The sequence below is a fragment of the Dipteris shenzhenensis genome, chromosome 13 (assembly GCF_047967505.1).
Source record: "Dipteris shenzhenensis isolate YYH24624 ecotype China chromosome 13, Dip_SZ_1.0, whole genome shotgun sequence".
In the NCBI taxonomy this organism is placed as follows: domain Eukaryota; kingdom Viridiplantae; phylum Streptophyta; class Polypodiopsida; order Gleicheniales; family Dipteridaceae; genus Dipteris; species Dipteris shenzhenensis.
This window is the reverse complement of record NC_141608.1, coordinates 33,432,155-33,454,854: the sequence shown is the minus strand read 5'-3', so window position 1 is coordinate 33,454,854 and position 22,700 is coordinate 33,432,155. Positions and strand designations below refer to the sequence as shown.

The window sequence follows — 22,700 nt, the reverse complement described above, 5'->3', positions numbered from 1 at the left end:
AGACACGTCTTGGGTGGCTAGTATTGCAGCTTGGCATATTTGGAGAGCTAGGTATACAGAGGCGATGAAGGGTATCCAGGTTCACCCTTTCCAAGCTATGGCCAGTATTTGGACTGACACAGTACACACTTTAATGACCATTTGGGCGAGCATCGGGCGAGCATCCAGTGATCCTCCAAAGCAGCCACTACCAGAAGAGTTACTTTTTTCAGAGTTTGGAAAGGATCTCCCTTCTTCTCTGAGTCTTCCTCAGGGTCGAGATGGCATTTTCAGCCTCCGCCTTGGTTCTTCATTAGCTCATTTTGAGCAATTTTTCCCTCATGCATTGCATGATGTACTCCCGCATTTGAGCTTGCTGTCGTGGTTTTCTTTCATACTTAATGAAGTAATTTTCTTGAAAAAAAAAATTGCCAGAAAAAAATGCGCCCGCGATGCAAAACAAAGTCGCCCAGCTAAGGAGTGCTTCCTGGTGCAAAATATCGCAACCACATGTAGGAACAAAAATGGAGGAGAGTTGTGAACACAAGAGAACAAGAAGTGAACACAAATGAACTCCAACTAAAATGTTCAACCAAATGAAGTGCAAGTACTTGGTATATATAGTCCAAGTACTAGAGCACACAAAAACTCTAAAATAGACAAAGTCCTAGTCTGTCCTACACTACCATATCATTGTATATATCTCTACATCCCCAACCTCTTGGAAGGGGAAGGAGAGACATGGCTAGGAGCATGGCCTCTGATACCACATAAAGGCACATAGTAGGAGGAACATAATGGAAAAGAAATGGAAGAACTAGAAAGCAATGAAAGAAAATGGAAAGTTTGAAGCAGTGAAATACTCACATGATAGAAAAGCTTGATGTAGACCAATTTGATGTGACACTAGACTAGTACAACGCTATATAGTGTGACACTAGACTCTAGAAAGCCAAAGTGTATATGGGATGACTCCGAATATGACACGTGGCATGTCGAGGATTCACTAGACTATAAAAACACACCTAGAACACTCACTTTGACTTCATGTTCCAACACTGAGGAAGCTGAGATGCATCATCTTGGCTGTTTCTGCCACGTTTTGGGGAGTCGACCTCTCTTTCTTCTACTGTTGCTTCTATTTTTGAGAAAAAGTTTGGGCTCTTTGTGATTTATTTTGATGCGAGAAGGGCTTTGGGAGTTGGTTTTTGGGAACATGATCCTCCTTCATCAAATTCCATGGAGTTCAAATCTTGGAAGCAATGCAATTAGAGAGCAATTTGCCATTATTGGACTAGAGCTAGCTGACTCTCTTGTACATCAAATCGATTTTAAGTTGGCAGCACACCGAGCTCAAATGTACTTTTGGTAACAACATACCAATTCAAAATTCTTTTTAAAGATAAATTTTTACGAGCTTAAAATGTCTGAAAGTGATAAAACTCAATGACCGCTTGGCTGCAATGTACTCTCTTATCAATCAACTCACTGGTCTCAAAAGTGAACCAGATGATCAAGACAAAATGACAGTCCTAATCAAGAGCATTAAGGATACAACATAATTCTAATCTTCCCTAGAGTTGCTCTGTGTAGCACCAACCACATTCAATGACATGGTGGCCTTATTGCTGGAGAAAGATTGCAGAAACATGGATGAAACCTCTAGCAAAGATGAGTACATAGGCATTGCCCTTGCCCTTGCATCGTCTTCAAAGAAGGAGAGATGGAAAGAAAATTCAATGCTGTTACTGCAAGCACTTTAGTCACAAAGAAGCATTCTGCTTCAAAAAGAAGAAAAGAAAAGGAGCAACAAGCACACCATGCTAATCACATCACACAAAAGCTGAAGAAGAAGAATCCAACATTGACACCTTTGAAAATGCTTGTATTCAGGAACTTCATCTTTAGGAGGATTTCTCTGCCTTGGGTAGTCCCTCTAAAATTTTGCATTTGTATCTTTTGTATGGAAACCTTTGTTCTACAAAAGTCTCTTGAGATACCAGTTAGGAGTCATGGGGGTGACATTTGTAACAGTCTCAGTTGTTGGTCACAAGCTGATTAACGGGATAGTTGTGGCATGGGAGGTGTGCATAGCGAGACTGCATCTTTGCAGTATTGCAGTGGAGTTCGAGATTGGTTACATTTTACAATGGGTCTCACCACCCTTTTCTCCAAGGGAGGAGCTTGTCGGGATATTTCGGAGTCTGCCGTGTGAACAGGGTTCTAGTTTCAATATTAATGTGAATGTTGTTTGTCTTGTGTAATCTTGATGGGTCACTTGACCTTTGGGGGATTTGATTTTATTTGTGTGTGACACCATCTATGATGTCAATGAGATTTTCTCAAAACTTACATCATTAGTGATGCATATGTGTAGGGAAGACAAGGCATCCTCTGCCTATAAAATGAGGCATTGTACTTCCTATCAACATCAATGTAGCTAAAGCTTTTGCCTCACCCATGTCTCCATCTTTCCAATTGCCTCCCCCTCTCTCCATGTGATTTAATAGAAACACACTCTCTCTAGTATTGATAAGGAAGCATGTCCTCTTGTCAGCTCCTCTGCAAGTGTGAAAGTCTCACACTAAGCCTAAGTGTCATTAGTGTTAAAGATCATCACCTTGGTTCACCTAGGTTGACCTTCATCTCATGACCCTCACAAAAGGCTTTGCAAAGCTGTCATGTCTTAAGTCCGTGTGTTGTCTCTAACATCAACAAATAGCATGCTAAGACTATGTTAGAATGTATTATCAGCCTCCTAGTGTGTCTGTAAACAAAGGAGGTCAACTGATCAATGTAAAGGCCAAAGAGGGTGGGGAGAAGGGCATCCCTAGTTCATCTCAATGGTGCCGCTCTCCATCTTTGACACCCCTTGTGTGGTATGCATCCTACCTATAACTCTCTCATACAAAGACACGATTGCCCATATAGCTTCATGTCTAATATCCAAGGATCAAAGCGTGCAATGAGGTGCACTTCTGGTACAAAATCGAAGGCCTTTTGGAAGCAACGCTCTTTGTTTTTGACGTCAAGTCTTATCTATAAGAACTGTAAGGAGAAAATGTGATCTAGGGTTGATTGATCTCATTTGAAACTTTATTGCCTAATCACTCATGTACCTGTGCTATCAATATGCTCATGAATGTGAATCTCAAGAGCTCAACCATAAACCTTTTCCATCAATTGACAAATCATGATAGTCGGGTACTTGCATAGTTGCCTACATCCATGGGATTCCCTACCTTGTGGATAGGTATGATGGTGTCTTTGATCTAGGAGGCTAGAAAACCTTTGCAGAAGGGCTTCTTCAAACAGGTTGGCTAGCATTGGGGGAGAGAGAGAGAGAGAGAGAGAGAGAGAGAGAGAGAGAGAGAGAGAGAGAGTTCAGGTATATTTTGGTTACAATTTATAATTATAATTTTAGACATGTCTTATTTGATGTAGAAACTATGTTTGAAGAATTTATCAGATGAAAGGGCCAAAAGATGGCCTAATACTATAAAAGCACTACGTGAAACACGACTACAAGCAAAAAAGGAAGAACATGAAAAGCTTGAGGTTTGTCTCCCATCCTTAATACAAGAAATTTAACCAATTTAATGAAGTAAATTCAACAAACTATGTCTCTCATAGATCACACCAAGAGTTCACTATTAAAACTAATGAAGAAAAAAGTTAAAAATTATAGACGTGGTGATAGTTTAAATTTCATTTGGTCTATCCTGTGAAAATTCATCTGTCATTTACAATACATTATGTGATTGCTTTGTTTGTACTTTGCATTTACCTCTACTGTGGGACAAACATCTTATTAGGCTTAGTTTTTATGCAGCCTTAATACTATCTAAGTAAGATAGTTAACAAATTTGCACTAAAAAATCAATGGTTGGTTTAAACTATAAATGTACTCCCCCCCCCCCCCCCAAAGAATGACTTGTTATGGTTTGATAAATTATCCTAAAATTATTACAAGCTACCTAACCAAAATGGAGTGGTTTAGATGGCACCTCAGATGTTGTAGCCAGGGTGGCTTGGGAGACCCTCATTCTCCCCACAGGAGAAGGAGGTCTTAATATTATTGACTCGAACTTGCAGTGTATGGCTTTACTCTGCAAGTTTGTAGCTTCCCCTTCTTTCGCTACACAGTTAGAAATGCCTGGAGATTTCAGCTCAGCAGTAGAGGTTGGAGGCCCTCCAGAGCAACAAATTGGGATAGTTTTCAGATTTCCGCAGTTGTGCGGAAAAACTGTCGGCATAGGCTCTAAAATCCCTCAAGAATAGAAAGATCACTCGTTTCTTTTCGCTTTCTATTCATGGAGGGATTGGAGTGAAGCTGTGGAGGTCCAGGTTCGGGACTTGACCCTACTTGTCCTCGTTGTCACATGGCAGTTGAGTCAGTACAGTATTGCCTTTGGGAGTGCAGACTGTTAGAATGTGAAGCCAAAGTGAGTTAAAAAAAATGAGTGTACTAGGTGTCTAGGGGGTGTTTTAGACATGCCACATGTCATATTGGGAGTTATCCCATATACACTATGGCTTTCTAGAGTCTAGTCTCACACTATATAGTGTTGTACTTGTCTTGAGTCTCAAATAGTTGTCAACATCAAGCTATCAATACATTGTGAGTATTTTGGTTATTGCCTTGCACTTGTACTTTCTTTCCTTTCCATTTTGCCTTTCATTATGCTTTCCATATTTCTGTTCCGTTCCTAGCTAGCTACTATGTCTCTTCATGTGGTATCAGAGCTAGCTTTCCTCAAGGAATGAGGGGGTCTTGAAGCCCATCTCAGACCTATGGAGAGGCTAGCTTCTCCACTCCCTCTCCTCATGAGTTCCTCTCGACCTTAGCTCTCTTCTCCTCTCCTTCCTTCAGCACTCCCTCTTCCACCCAAGCCTCAGCAAGGAAGGTCCGCGTGGAGCTGCAGCACCCGCCATTGCTCAGTCAACTGAGCTGCCATTTTTTTGCCATTTTGGCCGCCTCTTTGCACGCCATCCTACTGCTCTTTTGCCCACCTCTCTGTCCGCCATCCTCCTGCTCCTCTGCCCGCCATTCTACCCGCCATGCTGCTTCTCTGCCTACCATTCTCTGCCGTATAATCTTCTTAGCTCCCCTCCGTTGGCCAACAACAGCCCACATTGGCTCCTAGCTGCTACTGCTGTCCACGCAGCTCTAGCTCTAGCTAGTCCCACTTGTTGAGCTCTCAGCAAGGGGCATCTCTTCTTCAATTTGACTTGCCCGAGGTGAATCTCCACTTCCTACTATTGCATTGGAAGTGAAGATGCTTCCAGGATGATGTAAGCACTCCGACACTACTTCGACACACTACACTATAGTGACTTCCCCAACATTGCTTATTTGATTGTGCATGAGGTACTTCGCATTGATCGACTTTCCGATTGCTAGTGATACCTGAGGCCTCTACATCGACTTTTGGGTGACTCTCACTCCGACATTTTGAGAGTCACGTCGTGACGGCTCCTAGCTACCCCATGGACTTCACCGACACATATTTTGTGGCATCCATGCCTAGTGCCTCATTGGCATCATCATCGACTCGTAGGGATGTGCACACATGTGCAGTGGCTACTTGGAGGACATCTCTTACTCTTAAGAGATTTATTCTTTATTTATTACTACAGTTTGATGTATTTTGGGGTCCTCTGCCCTGGGTAGTCTCCCTAAAATGATATGTATTGAGTGTTTGGTTTTCATTGAGTCTAAAGGTCCTCTGCCTTGGCTAGTCCTCCTAAAAAGATGTATTGGTTTTCCTATTTTTTTGGTGTGTGACTTCATCCCGGTTTCCCGATATGAAGCCAAGGCGGGATGTACTGTGGGAGCCATATGTACTAGCTTTGATAGGTTTAGACGGGGATGTATTGTGGGAGCCATGTATTGGCTTTGATAGGTCTCGGTATCAGGCCTGGCTGAGTTCTAGGATGTTGGTGTATTCCTAGACCTATGAGCTGGTCATGTAGCCATGCTATAACGTGAGCCTCTCAGCATGTTGAGTCTCAAGCCATGAGAGTGCTTGGATCAACCTCTGAACACGCTTAGACTTTAGCCTCTGAGTTACATAGGGTGCACAGTTTGATGATCATCATTGTCATGTTTTGTTCTTGGTTCCATTCCAATAGTCCCTTACCTTAGACCATCATTGTCATGTTCCCTTCTTGGTTCCATTCCAGTAGTCGAGACACCTTGCCTTCATGGGGGGGTGTTGGAATATGAATCCAAAGTGAGTTTAAAAAAATGAGTGTACTAGGTGTCTACGGGGTGTTTTATAGTCTAATGAGTCCTAGACATGCCACGTGTCATATTGGGAGTTATCCCATATACACTATGGCTTTCTAGAGTCTAGTCTCACACTATATAGTGTTGTACTTGTCTTGAGTCTCAAATAGTTGTCAACATCAAGCTGTCAATACATTGTGAGTATTTTGGTTAGTGCCTTGCACTTGTACTTTCTTTCCTTTCCATTTTTCCTTTCATTATGCTTTCCATATTTCCATTCCGTTCCTAGCTAGCTACTATGTCTCTTCACATCCTCCCTAAATCAGGCTTTCATCGATAGGAATCTTTTAATCATGTTAGATAACATATCCCTCCTTCGCATCTTCTTTCGTCATCTTGGTGAAGTTGATAAGAGAACCCATGTCGGGCTTCTAAATATGGGAAAAGCTAGATGCGGAGTGTGTCACAATTTTGTGATGGAAGCAGCTGGATGGTAACTGTTGGAACTTGGTGTGTGTACAGGGATCCATTTGGGAGGGGTTGGATGGCAAGTTTTAAAACTCAATGTGTCCAGAGAGACCAATTGGGCAAGGATGGATAGCAAGTTTTGAAACTTGGTGTATCCAAAAGGATCGATTGTAGACGGGCTAGAGGGCAAGCCTTGAAACTTAGTGTGTCTAGAGAGATCCATTGTGGGGAGGGACTAGATGGAAAGTTTTGAAACTAGATGTGCCCAAAGGGATCTATTGTGAGAGAGGATGGAAGTTGTAGGAAGTTCAGGATGGCTGTGTGCAAAGGATAATGTCGAAAACCCACTTGCATGCATGTATAAGTAGCCTCACCATTGTGGTAATTGCTTGGATGGCCATGTATGGTGCCCCCTACCCCTGCTTCTCATCCCCTCTCCCCCGCCCTCTACCCCCGTTCTCTACCCCTACTCCTCAGCCCCCTTTCCCACGCTCTCTACCCCCGCCCCCTCAGCCCCTACCCCTACCTCCTCCGCTGGCCCCCCCAGCCCCTTTCCCCCGCCTTCCTCCCCCGCCCCCTCCCCCTGCATCCCTCACTTCCTCTCCCACCCTTTCAGCCTACCTCTCCCCTCCCCTCCCCTCCCCTCCCCTCCTCCTTCATCCCCCCTCCCTTCATCCTCGTCCTCACCCTTCTTCCTCCCTTCATCCTCACCCTCACCCTCACCCTTCATCCCCTCCTTCTACCTTCACCCTCATCTTGGACTCTCCTCTGCCTTCACCCTCTTCCTTAGCAACTTTTTAGTCGGACGGTGCTCAACAGTGTTCGAGTCGGCCTTTCCACCCTGATTGACGATGGCTCTGCCTTCAGTCAATCCTCGCCCGCTTCCATCAGCCACGAAACCGTCACATTCTTAAAAGACGAGTTGCAGTAGCTCAAAAAAGATATAGAGCAGGAGAGCTCGACATCACTCTTTGCTCACATCCATGGGTCCCACCCTTCTAGGTTATAGACCAGGGACTGGATGCTTGCCGCTCTTACTGGAGACCTCGCAGAGCACCTCATAGATATTCATTTGCTTGGTCGAGGTTTCTTTCATGTTGTTTTTGACTCCTTGGATGGAGCAAGTACATGGCTTCAGGCCAATCCTTTGGCACTGAGCTCCACCAGGTTGATTTTCTTGACACCCTTCTCGCTAGGTTTTGACCCTATGGAGGAGGATGGCTGCACGTTTTCACTTTTCTCAGATTCCCCGGCCTCCCTTAGTTGTACCATCAAATCTTATTGTCCATTATAGCCGCTTTTGGGATGATCATCGAGATCCCTCCCCTTCCTGGGATGCCTTCTTCTGCAACAGGGGCAGTCAGGACGGATGGAGTACCACGTGTTAGGGTCGTTGTCTCTGACCCTAACATTACGGATGACCACATCATGCTCCAGCATCGAGATGGCTCATTCTTCAAGCAGAGAGTCGAGATTGCTTGGAGACAGGCTCAGTGTAGGATCTGCAGGACCCCTAGGCATTTTGCCAGAAATTGCCCAAGAAGAGAAAAAAGAAACGGCCTAAAAGGTCCATGGGTGTTGCGCCTCTTAGCACCACCGCAGTTGGACCTACTTTCCGATCTATTGCATGTCCTATCAATTCTCGTGCTGCTGGATCTTTCACCTCTTGTCCAGGACCATCAACATCTCGTCCCGAACCTTCTTCTTTGCAAATAGGACCATCAGCACGTCCTATTCATGTCATCCCTTGTTGGGTGCCAGTCAGAGTTGAGGAGCCAGTTCTACCTCAGGAGGCTTCTCATGACGGCACGGACCCTACCTTACAGGTAGGAGATATTCCTGTCCTAGTTCCTTGTGCGGATGAGGTTGCTCCTGTCCCCTCAGATGCTTTTGTGAAGGAGCTTCCATCTTTGGAGCAACTCATTGCCGAAACCCAGACCATAATCTGTTCCAATGACATTTATTTAGCCAAGTCCCGTCAGGAGCCAGCTTTACCTCTTGAGAGGGGCAAGGGGATTATAGCTTCTACTCCACCCTCCATAGGGATCCTCCACACACTTGTGCTAGTTGCCTCATTTAGTAATTCTTTTGCAGTTCTAGCAGACATGGTAGAGTTTGAGTTAGAGGAGGAGTTTGTACCCTCTACCCTTGGGGAGCACCTTGTTCAAATCACTGTGGATAGAGCTTCCCCTTCTGCAGATGTGGGAGTGCTTTCTCCATTTGACTTCCCTCCTCTTGATAGGAAGATTCTTTCCCAGGAGAGGGTTATCTCCGCTACCAGGTCGGGTAGGGTTTTTCATATGACCTCTTCCTCACGCCGATGAGGGTTGTCAGTTGGAACGTTCAAGGTCTCGGGGGTGTACCTCACCACCTAACTGTTGGCGATACCTATCTCTTGCCTGAGGATCTCACCTCTCCTGAATCGAGCAATTGAGTGATAAAAGTCGCTAATATCTAAGAGGGCAACTGCTATATCTGACAGGGAAAGCAGCCCATTGTGCATGTGAGATACCCAAGTCTGCAACACTACCTTTGTGAGGCCCTCCTCTGCATAGAATGCATCTGGGATCCTGATACTGGCAGAGCGACTCCTCACATGAGGATCTGAAACAAACAGAACAACCGGAAAGTCATCTGAAGTGGACACCTCAGGTGTAATGCATATTGTCCCACCTTTGTCCAGAGCCCAATCATCCACATAAAATCTATCAATCCGTGCATGGATAGGCATCTGAAATCTCCTGTTCAACCAAGAAAACAGGAGTGATTGCGGTGGAGTGTGGAAAGCATCATCATGCCAAGCATCTCTGCCATCATATTAAAAAAGGAAGGCATCCCAAGCTGCTCTCTCTAGGGAATGTAAACCACCTTCCCTACCACCTCTTTTGTCTGTGTGCATTTCAACCATGTTGAAATCATCCCCAATGATCCAAGACTCTGCAATGCATGACCAAGAAATCAGCTCCTTCCATAAAAGGACATGGTCCCCTCTTGAATTGGGGGCATAGAGGTTTAAGAAACCAACCTTACGTCCACCAAGCAAAAGAATGATCCACTGAGCTCTAGAGGGAACTATGATCCCATGTCGGATGACCAAGGGAAGCATCGAAGAAGGAACAAGAATACAAGTACCTTCCCTGGTGTCCAAGATGGGTGACCAAAAAGTATGCCCTGTGAGAAGCTTACTTGACTTGGAATAATCCGTGACATCCAGTTTGTGTTCCTGAATCATGAGAATATCAATGGGGCCCCCGGTAACACCTGGATGAAGTTGGGTACGAATCACCTGCATACGGCGGCTGCTCAGAGGGAAGAGCAGAAGAGGCCTACAGATGCTTGGGTTCAGGAGTGCCTTGCTGCAGCAAGGGTTCAGCAGCAACAATCATTGTTAGATCAGAGAGCAGAGTATGCCTTTCATGCCAGGGAGTCATTTCAGACTCAGATGGGAGGTAGGGTCAACAAGTAGTTCTTCTCTACTCTTGGCCCCAGACATAGTAGGGAGAGTGTTTCACAGCTTGTTGAGTTTTACAGACACATCCATAGGTAGCCACAGATTTCTATGCCTCCTTACAGTAGATCTTGACACTCAGGCCAGAGATGATGCTCGAGTTGTTATTTGGCAGCATTTACTATGTTGGTGACCGGAGATATGATAGTCTCACTTGATGCACCGTTTACCAACATAGAGTTCAAGACTACTCTCTCTGCCCTTACAAGGGTAAGTGCCTTGGTTCAGATGGGCTTACACACTCTTTCTTTATTTTATTTTGGGATCAGATTGGGGATCACATTACCTCAGCCCTGCAGGGCGTTTGGGACTTGGGTTAGATGCTAGACTCACTTACTGAGGACCTCATTCCCAAAAGGGGGTTGCAGGAATTTAGTGTCTCAGTGGAGACCGATCACTTTGTTGGGCACTTTGTACAAAATCCTAGCAAAAGCAATCAGCCTACGTTTGTAGCCTTTTCTCCCAGATCTTATACATGATACGCAGACGGGATTTGTGCATGGCAGGATAGGCATCTTCAATAATATCTCTCATTATGGGAGGCTTCTAAATGGGCCATGCATAACGGCCATAGGCTTGCCATTCTACTCTTAGACTTTGAAAAAGGTTATGATAGAGTAGACTTGGGTTTTCTAGAGGGTACGCTCGCTCGCTTTGGATTCAAAGATGCATGGATCAAAGGGGTGTCAGCTCTCTAAAGATCAGCCCATAGCCAGGTTCTCATTGGTTGAGTCAGGGGAGATAGATTTAAGATTACCAGATCGGTCCATCAGGGATGCCCCTTAGCTTCCTTTCTCTTTTTATTTGTGGCCGAAGATATGAGCTACTACCTTAGAGCTCAAGCTGATATTATAGGCATGAGTTCCATTGAGGCATGAGAATTTGGATAGTGAGTTGGCAGATGATACGGCTGTTTTTTTGGATGCCACACCGCAAACACTCACCTCTTTCAGGACAGCCTTGGATTTGTTTGGAACTACAGCAGGGCCCATATTAATTGGAACAAATCCAATGGCTTTTGGATTAGTAATGAGGACACTCCAGATTGGGGGATCGAGATAGGATTCACTTGGATTCAGAGGGGTGTTTCCATCAGGTACTTAGGATGCCAGGTTGGGTGGGCATCTCTCCAACACAGCAATTTGCTCCCATGTTGGTGGAGAGCATTAGGAGGAAACTCATTTTTTGGAGTTCTGCCAGACTTGACCTTGCATCCAGAGTTGTGGTTGTGAACCAGGTACTATTGGCTACTGCTTGGTTCGTTTGCTCTTATTGGTGCAGATCTAGAGGCTGTATATCTCAGCCCATGAGACTGATCAGGAACTTTCTTTGGAGTGGGTTAGATGGCACCTCAGATGTTTTAGCTAGGGTGGCTTGGGAGACCCTCATCCTCCCCACTAGGGAAGGAGGTCTCAACATTATTGATCCGAATTTGCAGTGTATGGCCTTGCTCTGCAAATTTGTAGTAAGAGGATTGATGCTTGGACAGGAGCCTTGGAGAGATTTTTTCCTACGTAGCATGCAGTCTTGTACACCTTCTCACGGGGGAGATTGGATGGACAGCTCGAGATGGATTTTTACTTCAGGCCATCTTAGATCTCCCTCCTCCCCTCTCATGGCTTCCATTCTGAAAGCTTGGGGCAACTTCAGAGACACTCTTCGGAGAGTTACACCCTCCTCTCATGAAGAAATAGACAGGTATCCATTTATGTGAAATGAATCCTTTTTGGATGAGCATGGTAGATTACTAGGAGGTCACATTATATGTAGTGTTCTAGATGGGAGAGGGAACCTGCTTCCACTGTAGGTGCCTGGAAGGCTTTTAGACAGATTCCAGAGGATTAGAGACTCTTATCAGCTGGCCACCTGAGAGGGAGTGTAATCAAGATGCAACAGATAGATGCAGCCATACGAGTAGAGTGAATAGATACAAGTGACTTGCCGATCACAGAGTCCACTTGGTTGGGAGCTTTTACGGGGACGGGTGTTCCCTTATAGGTCATTGCCTTGCGGGATGCACATGAGGAGACCCTTGTATTTGATGGGTCATTGCCTTGCGGGATGCACATGAGGAGACTCTTGTATTTGATGTTCAGTCGTCGGGAGGTAGACTTCTCAGATCTTCAGATGATATTCTTTTGGAGGTTGCCTTCCAACCTCTTAGGATTGCAGGTTACTTGGAGTGGGGCACGGTGGACTCATAGTGGTATCTTGATCCTAACCCTGTCCCTTGGCACATGGATCTTGGAGACTCTGGTTATATGGTGGTTCTTCCATCAAGTTCTTGCAGTGGGACCCAGGGGAGTGGGAATGGATTGGTGAAGGGCACCGAGAGAAGAGCATCCCCTTATTTCATTACATAGTTAGAAATGCCAGGAGATTTCAGCTTAGCAGTAGAGGTTGGAGGCCCTCCAGAGCTCCTCATTGGGATAGTTTTCATATTTCTGTAGAGGTGTAGAAAAACTTTTGGAGGCGGCTCTAAAAATCCCTCAAAAATAGAAAGATCACTCTCTTCTTTTGGCTTTCTATTCATGGAGGGATTGCAGTGAACTTGTGGAGATCTAGGTTCGGGACTGACCCTACTACTTTTTCTCGATACCCTGTAGCAGTTGAGTCAGGTTCAGCAATGCCTTTGGGAAAATGCCCCTCCCCTAGCTATCTCAACATTTGGAAAGACGTCTCTAAGTTCCACCTTTGTTAGGTGTGCAAGTTGTGGTGCTTCTAATCATCTTCGCATGCTCTTGTTAAAGTCCATGTTTATTCTCTTTTCAAAGGTCTTCATGCCCTTGAGTTCTTCAGAGTGTATATTTCCACTCAAAGAGTGCTTACGTGACCTAAAGGCCTTATAAAATTATGATACTTTTATGTGAAATATGCCAAGGTAGCATGTGGTGCCTGCCTTTTTTTTCATTTTTCCCCCCACAAAACCAACGAGCTCTTGAGGTCAATGGTTTTAAGATGGTTGATAATGACATTAAATCCACATTTTCATAAGACGATATGATGTTGAACATGGAGAGTCATTTTTCCCCCAAAAAAACCCATCTCAGGGTGCACGGAAATTGAGATCAATGTAACTCTTGCTTGCTGTGTTTAAGTGCAGACACGCAAGGAAAATCTGGAAGGGTGTTGCTAGGATTCTTTGCATATTTTATAAAACACCCTTCTCTCGTACTGGCCCTCAGGTGTTTTTCAAGGGACATGACTCAAACTCATCCTCTATTATATGACGTCATGCTCTCTCCAAGATGTTCCTTTCACTCCTTTTAGAGCTGCTCATGCCTCGGTAGACACAGCTTGGGAGATTCTGGCTAGCATTGTAGCTTGGTATATTTGGAGGGCCAGATGTATGGAGGCGATGGAGGGTTCACAGATTCACCCTTCCCAGTCTATGGCCAGTATATGGTGTGATATTATACACACGTTGATGGTCATCTGGGCAAGCATGCAGGGATCCTACAGAGCAGCTACAGCCAGGAGATATTATTTTTTTAAATTTTGGAGAGGATCTCCATCTTCTTTGAGTCTACTTCAGGGTTGAGGTGGAATTTTCAGCCTCCACCTTGGATTTTTGTTAGCTCTTTTTGAGCTGTTTTTTCTTTCATGCATGACATGATGTACTCCCGTAGTTGAGCTTGCTCTTGCGGCTTTCATTTATACTTAATGAAGTAATCTTTTTGTTTTAAAAAAATAAATAATAAAAAATATATAAATTGTAGATTGAGAGGGAGAGTAGCATCTAACTATCATAATATTGAAGGAACATGGTGGAGAGGGAGAGGGAAAGAGAGAGGGCAGGCTAGGGAGAGAATATAATACTCAAATGGAACATAATCAAAGTGAAAGGAAATGGAAATAAGCAATAGAGCGAAATGGAAACACTCACATTGATAAGCTTAATGTAGACTCCTTGATGTGCGTTGGTGTGACACACAAGTACAATCATATATAGGATACACACACACAAAAATACCAAAGTTTCTGTTTGCTTCAAATGTTGCAACAATATGGACTGAAGTCAGAGCTCAAGCAAAGGCTATAATAGTATGGGCTGTAGCAGCAGCTCATCTTGTAGTCGGGGCAGAAAGCGGCTAAGAAAAGGCATCGGATGAGCTGGAAGAGCATAGGTAGCAGCTCATGTTGCAGTTGGGGCAGATGGTGGCATTCTTGAGGCGTGAATAGTAGCAGCATAGCAACACTCTTCAAGTAGGTAGTTTCCTAAAAAACGGCTCCAAATGAGGTCGTTTTTAAGGCGACCAGTAGTAGAAACGTCTCCACAACAGTAAGCAACTATTTCCTTCACAAAAAGGCCCCCAAAACAGCAAAAAACGAGCTGTCTTGGAGTAAAAATGGACTGCTTTTGAGCAAAAAACGAGCTATTTTTTCCTCTACGAAGACACCTACTAATGCCCACAAGAATGGTGACCGAGTTGCTCCAAATTTAACCACAAATATGCATTGAGCTCGAGGCTGATGGTACAACAAAATCCGCAACAGCTCCAACTCCACAAATTAGCTCCAATGTCCAGCAGAATCCGCAGCTCATGGAGAGGCTAAGCGTAAAGAAAGAAGGGCTGCCTTTCAAGGGAAAAGAGGGAGAGTAGCTCCTCTTTCTTGGCCTCCCTCACCTCAATCTCTTGGAAGAGCAAGGAGCAAGAGGGAAAGCACTAGGAGAACACCAATCTCTCGTCTCTTGGTACTAGCAACCAGATGGTATCGGAGAGGGCAGCTGGCATATGTGAAGGGGAAGGCACTCCACCATGCAAGTGAGAAACCGATGATTTAAAAAAAAAAGGAAAGACAACCAGGAATTATGTTCTTCACCATGTCAAATAGCTGAGACTTCATAGGGATCAGTTGCAATGTGGGCTCGTAGATGATGAGCTTATGAACTAGGTTCCAGAGCAGATATCTAGAGCACACAAATAACAAGTCAATCTCCCACACAATCTGACTAGAACACACACATAGGAACACAGAGACTCTTTGAAAGAGGGGAAAGAAGGCTTTGACTTGTTGTAGCTCTGTGTCAACCAAGAATTGTTCATACACCCAGTCGTTCTTTGTACGACAAATCAACCACACATGATGTATCTACAACACCTCCTTCCAGCAGCTTGTATACGATAAACAGCTCGCACTTATGCTTCTTGTATGGAATCCTCATGCACAAAGAACCCCCAAGAATGCTAATCCCTCGAGTCATCCCCTCCACCTATAGACTCATGAATCCTCAACGATCAAAGTCCCTATCATGACTTCCGTTCAGTCACTATTGCATCTGCACACAAGCTGTACGTCATACTCAGAATTGTAAGCAGCCACATCACGAGTGCTTCCAACAGCGACAACTCCCAATCTGTCTTCTGTTCCAGCTAAGCTCCCCCACGCAGCCTGCACATTTGTGCGTGATTAAAGGTAACAATAATCGATCATACTTCATGTCGATCAGCCCGTTAGCTCTCCGCTCAGCTAATCATCCATCAGCCCTGTGTTTTTTTCAGATCATCACACACCGTTGACAGCCCGTACACAGCCCAATCGCCCTCTTAGATCGTCACAACCCTCTACACCTTGACGCACTGCTTTTGTACAACACTTTGAAGCCCATGAACCATCCGTTCATCGACCAGCAGATCCTTTCCTCTCTCTTCCTTCTCCGCTTTCTCCCCCCCCGCGCAATCTCTCTCGCTCATCAACGTTTTCCAGCACTCTCTAGTAGCTGCCATCCACGTCATCACGTAGAATTTGCCACTCTTCCATTTAAAAAATGCAAATATCTCCCAAGGCACATTAAATGCACATTTTGGACCTTTGGTCACACAATTCCCACACACATTAGCATGCACATTAAGACTTGCATGCTTCCCCGTACACACACATGAAAAGCCCCTTGACATGGACACCAGAACATATCAAATTCCTGTAACATGTAAGTGCACATTGAATCAGGAAAATAAAATAAAAAAACCCTTCATGACTTGATTTTTATGACCCCAAAAACATTTCACTTGACCACACACTGGACACCCTTGCTCTGGAAGTCTGGTACAACCACATTGCATTTCATCATTTCCCATGAAGTCCCTACGAAACATACTTTATTGTCTCAAAAAACTATACATTAGTCCATCATACTTGTGAAAGAAAAATCCACAAATGCCAAAAGCCCACACCTACCCTAGATGTGTACAACTATGTGCCTACCCACAGCTATATACAATGTTAAAAAACTTGATACAGGTATTGTCCTATCACCGAGATCTACAAAGCTATCTCTGTGAGGTCCTTCTCTGCATAAAAGCATTGAGAAGCCTAATACTGGCGGATCGACCTCTCAATTGCAGCTTAGGAACCAGCAACACCACCGGAAATTGGTTCAAAGTGGAAACCCCAGGGGCCATGCGTTTTGATCCTTTTCTATCCAAGGCCCAACTATCCAAGGCCCAATCATCAACATAAAAACGGTCAATCAGTGCATAGATAGGCATCTACGGTCTCCTGTTCAGCCAAGAAAACAGGATTAACTGTGACTGAGTGTGAAAGGCATCATCAAACCAAGCATCTTTGCCACTGAAACTGAAGAGGAAGGCATCCCAAGCTGCCCTCTCCAAAGACCCTCTCTGCCTCCTTTTTTATATGAGGGTAACTCCACCATGTTGAAGTCTCCTCAAATGACCCAACAATCTGCAATGGGGGCCCAAGAGAGCAACTCCTAGAACAAGACACGATCCCCTCTATTATGGGGGCGTAGAGGTTGAGGAATCCAATCTTACGTCTTCCAATCAAAATAATAATCCACTGGGCTCTAGACGGGAGGATAACTCCATGTCCAGCAACCAAGGGGAGAAAAGAGTCTGAGACTAGATGCATGTACCTTCCCTAGTGCCCAAAATAGGTGACCAAAAAGTGTGGCCTGAAAGTAATTTACCTGTCTTTGCGCAATCTGTGGCATCTGGTTTGTGCTCCATTATGAATAAGACATCAATGGAGCCATCAGTAACACCTAGATGAAGCTGATTCCTAACCAACTATCTATGGCGGCAGATGAGGGAGTCCCTGTATGTTCCAACTATCAATCCTCATCGACGGGAGGAAGAAGCATGGAACATCTTACCCAACCTAGTGGCGGAAACAAACCCGTCAATGGGGGAATGCCTCCTACTAAATGAGCGAGGGAGGGAGCCAAGTAGAGGGAAGTCCATTGGTGAAAGTACTCGTCCACCTAAGGAAGAAGACACCCTGCCAACAGGACGAAGACACCCTGTCAACAGGAACCCCAACCATTGTCTCACCAAAAGTAGAAGTCACAAAGCCCTCCTCTAGGAAGCCCGTGAGTTTTGCCAGGGCTGTGAAAGAGTTCCTGTGAACCAAACTTGTCATAGGAGTGCGAAGAATCCCCTCAAAGGGAAGCAGATCAATAGTCTACAGAACCCCTTGCCCTCTATCCAAGAGGGGAGTCGAGGAAAAGGGCTGCTCTGAAATGCCATGATCCTAGAAAGATGTGGAGGCCTCTCTAACCGGAGAAATAACATGAAGTTCCTTGTCAAGAAGTAGGGATACCGCTGAGTTAGGGGGAGAAGCTGTAGCCAGGGCTGCAACTGGAGCGCTAGTGCCCTAAACTGTGTGATGTGCGACATCAATGGGAGCACCTAGAACGGGAATATCCAAAGGCGTCCTGGACGGCGGCCTCATGATTTGGAGGGTGTGAGGGAAAGAAGTTATTGAAGGAGAAATCAAAATAATTTGAATTTGTGCTGATGAGTTAGCCTTGATTATAATTGGGAGGGAATGTATTTGAAGATTATAAATTGTGGGAGGAAATCTATTTGAAGACTTATATGTTTTGGCATTCTTAGCACCTTGGCAGTAGTCTAGGTGCCAGCTTGGCCTGATCATGGATAAAGTATCGCCTTGATTATAATTGGGAGGAAATCTATTTGAAGACTTATAAATTTTGGCATTCTTAGCACCTTGGCAATAGTCTAGGTGCCAACTTGGCCTAATCATGATAAAGGCTCGCATCACATACTGAGCAAAGGTGAATTAGTATTGCTCCCAGCCTCAACATGCCATTTGAATCAGTCATTCATGGAGATCCTGTACCTACCGAGATGACCTTAGTGAAATTTATATGTTTTCTTGCTTGCATCCCAGGCCATCTTTGGTACCTCTCATTATTTATGGGTTTGATCGTGATTATATATCTGAAAACTCTTTACAAAGCTTGAATCTCTATAGGCTTGTAGCTATTTCTAGGACCAACCTTGAGTAAGGTGTGGTGGCCTTGACCCATAAATGCCTTCTAGTGAAGGATTTTTCATCTTCCCTAGTCATCCCAAGTTGACTGTGAGATACTACCACCCCACGCTTCCTCTGTAAGTGGAGAGAAGCTTGTAGTTGTTGGAGAAGCATGGTCCCCTCTCCACTTGTGAACCTCCATATGAGGAGGACATGGGGGAGGAGGACAAACGGCATAGGATGGAATGAAGGGGATGGAGAGGAGCTGCCATGTGGGCAGCAATCTGGCTGCCACGTGGGGCAGCAGGTGTACATCCATCGTAGATGAGATTTAGGACAGCCACATGGGGAACCCTAGTCAGCTTCCTTGGCTCACTGTATGCCTTGCTTTCGGGCTGGCATAAGGGCTGATAGAAGCCTAGCCCAAACAGGGGACCAAGGGCTAGGCAAAAGGCCAAAAACTAAGGTCGTTCTGTAGTCGGCGGTTGGACAGACTATAGTTGTGACAGTATGTCAGGGGTGGTCAGATCTAGGGCCAAGTTGGCCCAAGTCTGATTGGCCAGGTCAGCCAATCCTATTATGCCTACTCTTCCACTCTCCCATGCTGGCTACCATGCTGATTTCCATGACACTGCTTTGCACCAGCTCCTTGAAGAGACATGGCAGTAGGAGAATACCAAGCTAACTAGGAACGGAATGGAAATATGGAAAGCATAATGGAAAGAACAAGTGCTAAGCAATGATAATCAAAATACTCACGTGATATAAAGCTTGATGTTGAAAGATGTGAAATGACTCAAGACAAGTACAACACTATATAGTGTGACACTAGACTCTAGAAAGTCACAATGTCTATGGGATATCTCCCAATATGACACATGGCATGTCTAGAACTCACTAAACTATAAAACACCCCCTAGACACCTATTACACTCATTTGTTACTCACTTTGGTTTCATATTCCAACACCCCCCCATGAAGGCAAGGTGAGAGACTATTGGAATGGAACCAAGAACAGAACATGACAATGACGGTCATCAAAACTGTGCATGCCGGTCTAGAACTAGACATAGTTCCCACACAATCTCAGAGGCAAGTGAACATGGCTTAGAGGCTAGTGAGTATAACATAGAAATCTCATCTAGCATGGCTCAGAGGCTCATCATGCATCGATGCATGACCAACTCAGAGGTCTAGGAGACCAATGCACCAACATCGTGGAACTCTCCATCCAGGCCTAATAAACAAATAGACCTATCAAAGCCAATACATATGGCTCCCACAGTACATCCCCCCTTGGCTTCATAACAGGACATGTTAGGAAGCTACACACCAAAAAAATAGGAAAACCAATACATCTTTTTAGGAGGACTATCCAAGGCAGAGGACCTTTAGACTCAATGAAAACCAAACACTCAATACATATCATTTTAGGGGGTCTACCCAAGGCAGAGGACCCCAAAATACATCAAGCTGTAGGAATAATAAAAATAGATCTCTTAGGAGTAAGAGATGTTCTCCAAGTAGCTAATGCACATGTGTGCACATCCCTGTGAGTCGATGACGATGTCAATGAAGCACTAGGTATGGATGCCCCAAAATATGTGTCGGTGAAGTCCATGGGGTAGCTACATGGAGCACTCACATGGTGACTCTCAAAATACCGGTCGGAGAATCACCAGATGTCGGAAAGAAGCCTCAATGGGGGTTAATTTTGCTTAAGGTAGCAAAATCGCCAAATATAAAATACAGATAAATGATGATTTTACATGAATTTTGCAAATCCCCAAAAGATTTACATAGCAGAGGCTTCAAGTATGCCAAGGGAAGACAAGAAACAAAAAAGCCCCAAAATTTTAGGAAGCTAATTGATCAAATTTCTATGTTGAAGTAATCGAACACAAAATATCCAGGAGATAGTGTGCAACAAAATGTCGAGCAACAGATTTGGAGATGGCAAAATTTTGATGGCGTTTGAAGAAAATCAACAGCGTAGCTCCAAATAGAGAAAGAGGAATGTCATTAGATCAGAATCTAGACTCCAGCTTGCAAATTAGGTAATCACGAACTAGGTAGTTTGCAGAGGAAAGAGTGGGCAGAATGTCAGAGATGCCTTGGGCCTTCAGCTGGGGGAGAGGTCACATATCATGTGGGACAGTTGGATGCGGGGGCCAGCCCGGTCCCTTCGAGTTTGGAGGGACACTTACAGACACTTGGAGACCATTGCTCTAGCAGCCGCCGCTGGCGGTGTCCGTGGAGCTCAGGCGAGACGCACAGAGATAGACGGAGCGATTCCTGCCGGTTGGCTGGCTCCACCCGAGATTCAGATGCTCATGCCTGGTGATGACCGTTGGCTTGGACAGTTCACCCCCCGTGGCATCCCACTGGTGGTTGCAGGCCGGATGGACAACACCTCTGTTTCCTTCTTCGCGGTTTTGGGGGACAGCCGACTCAGGAGAGAGGGTGTGCTCATCGACCCCCTTCTCCCGTGGCAGAGGGTTCGGGTTGTAGGCCTCGTGGGGAAGGTTTGGCGGACCGATCCTAGTATAGAGCAGGATCAGCTGCAGTTATGGCGACTCTGGCTTTGGGAGGGGCGGGCCTTGTCAGAGCTTGATTGGGACCCAGGTGAGTGGGGATGGCCAGAGGTTGTGACAGGCCAGGGGCCGACGCCTTTCTTCGCTTACAGCACGACATTGGGCAGGAGAGTTCTCGGGAGGATGCAGAGCCGCCCGCCCATCCAGCGGCCCAGTTGGTATGCTCAAGGTATCTCCAGGCTATTTTTGCAGGCCTTCTGGAAGGCCTTGTGGGAGAGCTGGCGGCCACGGAAGATTTCCTACTTCCTTTGGCTACTCGCCCACAAGGGTCTTCCAGTGGGGAGCTGGTTGCGGCAGGTTAGTCAGGATGGACTTTGTCAGATCTGTCATGAGGACGAGGAGTCACCAAAACACTGCCTGTGGAGCTGCACTCGCGCCCAGGAAGTGTGGAGGTGGACCTTCGGGATCCTTACTCGCGCAGCACCGGAGCTAGGTTTGATCACTTGGGGCGCGTTCTGCTGGTGCAGCACCACACCTGGCTTTCATCAGTTGTTCGAGGCAGGCCCGCAGGACCCCATGTTCCTTATCACACAAGGGACTTGGGGGCCGCTAGAGGGCATTCCGCCGCACCTGGCAGAGGCTGACACAGGATCTCAGGAGAGGCAGCCAGTCTTGGAGATTATTAGCAGCATCGTTGGATGGCACATTTGGACCTCGCGTTGTGCGCAGATCCTCGGTGGCACCTCTCTTTCGACTGCCCAGGTCATGACCGACATCTGGAGTGAGATTATACACACACTCAGAGGCCAGTGGGACCAGATACAGGGAGATTCCCGGGCTGGCCGGGAGAAGCGGAGACGATTCCTCCGTGATTGGGATACGCACGGGACGATGGTTTCTACAAATACCAGACGGAAGCATACTTCTCAGGGCCTTCAGTGGCACTATTCACCACCTCTCTGGCTGTTCATTCACACTCGCCTGATCCCTCCGTGAGAGAGAGCTTTCTGTTTCCTTTTAGGGCTGCGTCCGATTTGTGAACGCAGCCCCGTCAGCTGCAAAACTGACCTCATGTATCTTGTTTTCGAAGTAATATAATCAGCACTGTTTTTTAAAAAAAAAAGCGTGGGCAGAATGCAAACGCAGAGCAGCCACGTAGAAAACTATCACGATCTGTGATGTATTCCTTTCTCTATTTCTAGACTTATGGATGGTTTGATGAATGGACACTTGTGGAAGGGTATGCCCTTTCGACGGGACACTTCCTATGAGGCACAACCCTATGTCCTTTCGACGGGACACTTCCTATGAGGCACAACCCTTCACAAGAGACATCCTATTGAAGAGACATTCCTATTGTAATGTACCCTCTCATCAAGGGTCACACCCTTCACAAGGGGTACACACCTCTTCATGCACACACACTTTGGAGCACACACCTTTTCATGTGTGACTCTTCACTCTCTATATAAGAGAGGCCCAATTGTATGGATCACACAACAGATACCCTATAGACATTCAAGCAATACAATTATTCCTTGTTCTCTGCTATTTCAGTCTCCTTTCTGTTCCTTAGCACATTTCTAAATATAGTAAATCTAGGATTCCTTTCAGTGGTATCAGAGCAAAATTCGCTCCTGCTTGTAGGAAATGCCCCCCACCTTCTAGCATCGATCTGATACATCTTTTCCGCTAGAAGGATATCCGTGCACGTTGTGCATGGAAGAGATGGAGAGGA

At 45.5% G+C, this 22,700-nt stretch overlaps 1 protein-coding gene across 1 annotated transcript in view; it reads left to right on the top strand.

The window, feature by feature from the left end:
• LOC147895319 (uncharacterized) overlaps positions 1-22,700 on the top strand; it is a 92,500-nt gene that overhangs the window by 17,702 nt on the left and 52,098 nt on the right. Inside the window, exon 2 of the mRNA XM_087383452.1 lies at positions 3,424-3,537. Within this exon, the coding sequence (XP_087239578.1) occupies positions 3,424-3,537 (114 nt within the window). The remainder of the gene's footprint in view (positions 1-3,423; positions 3,538-22,700) is intronic.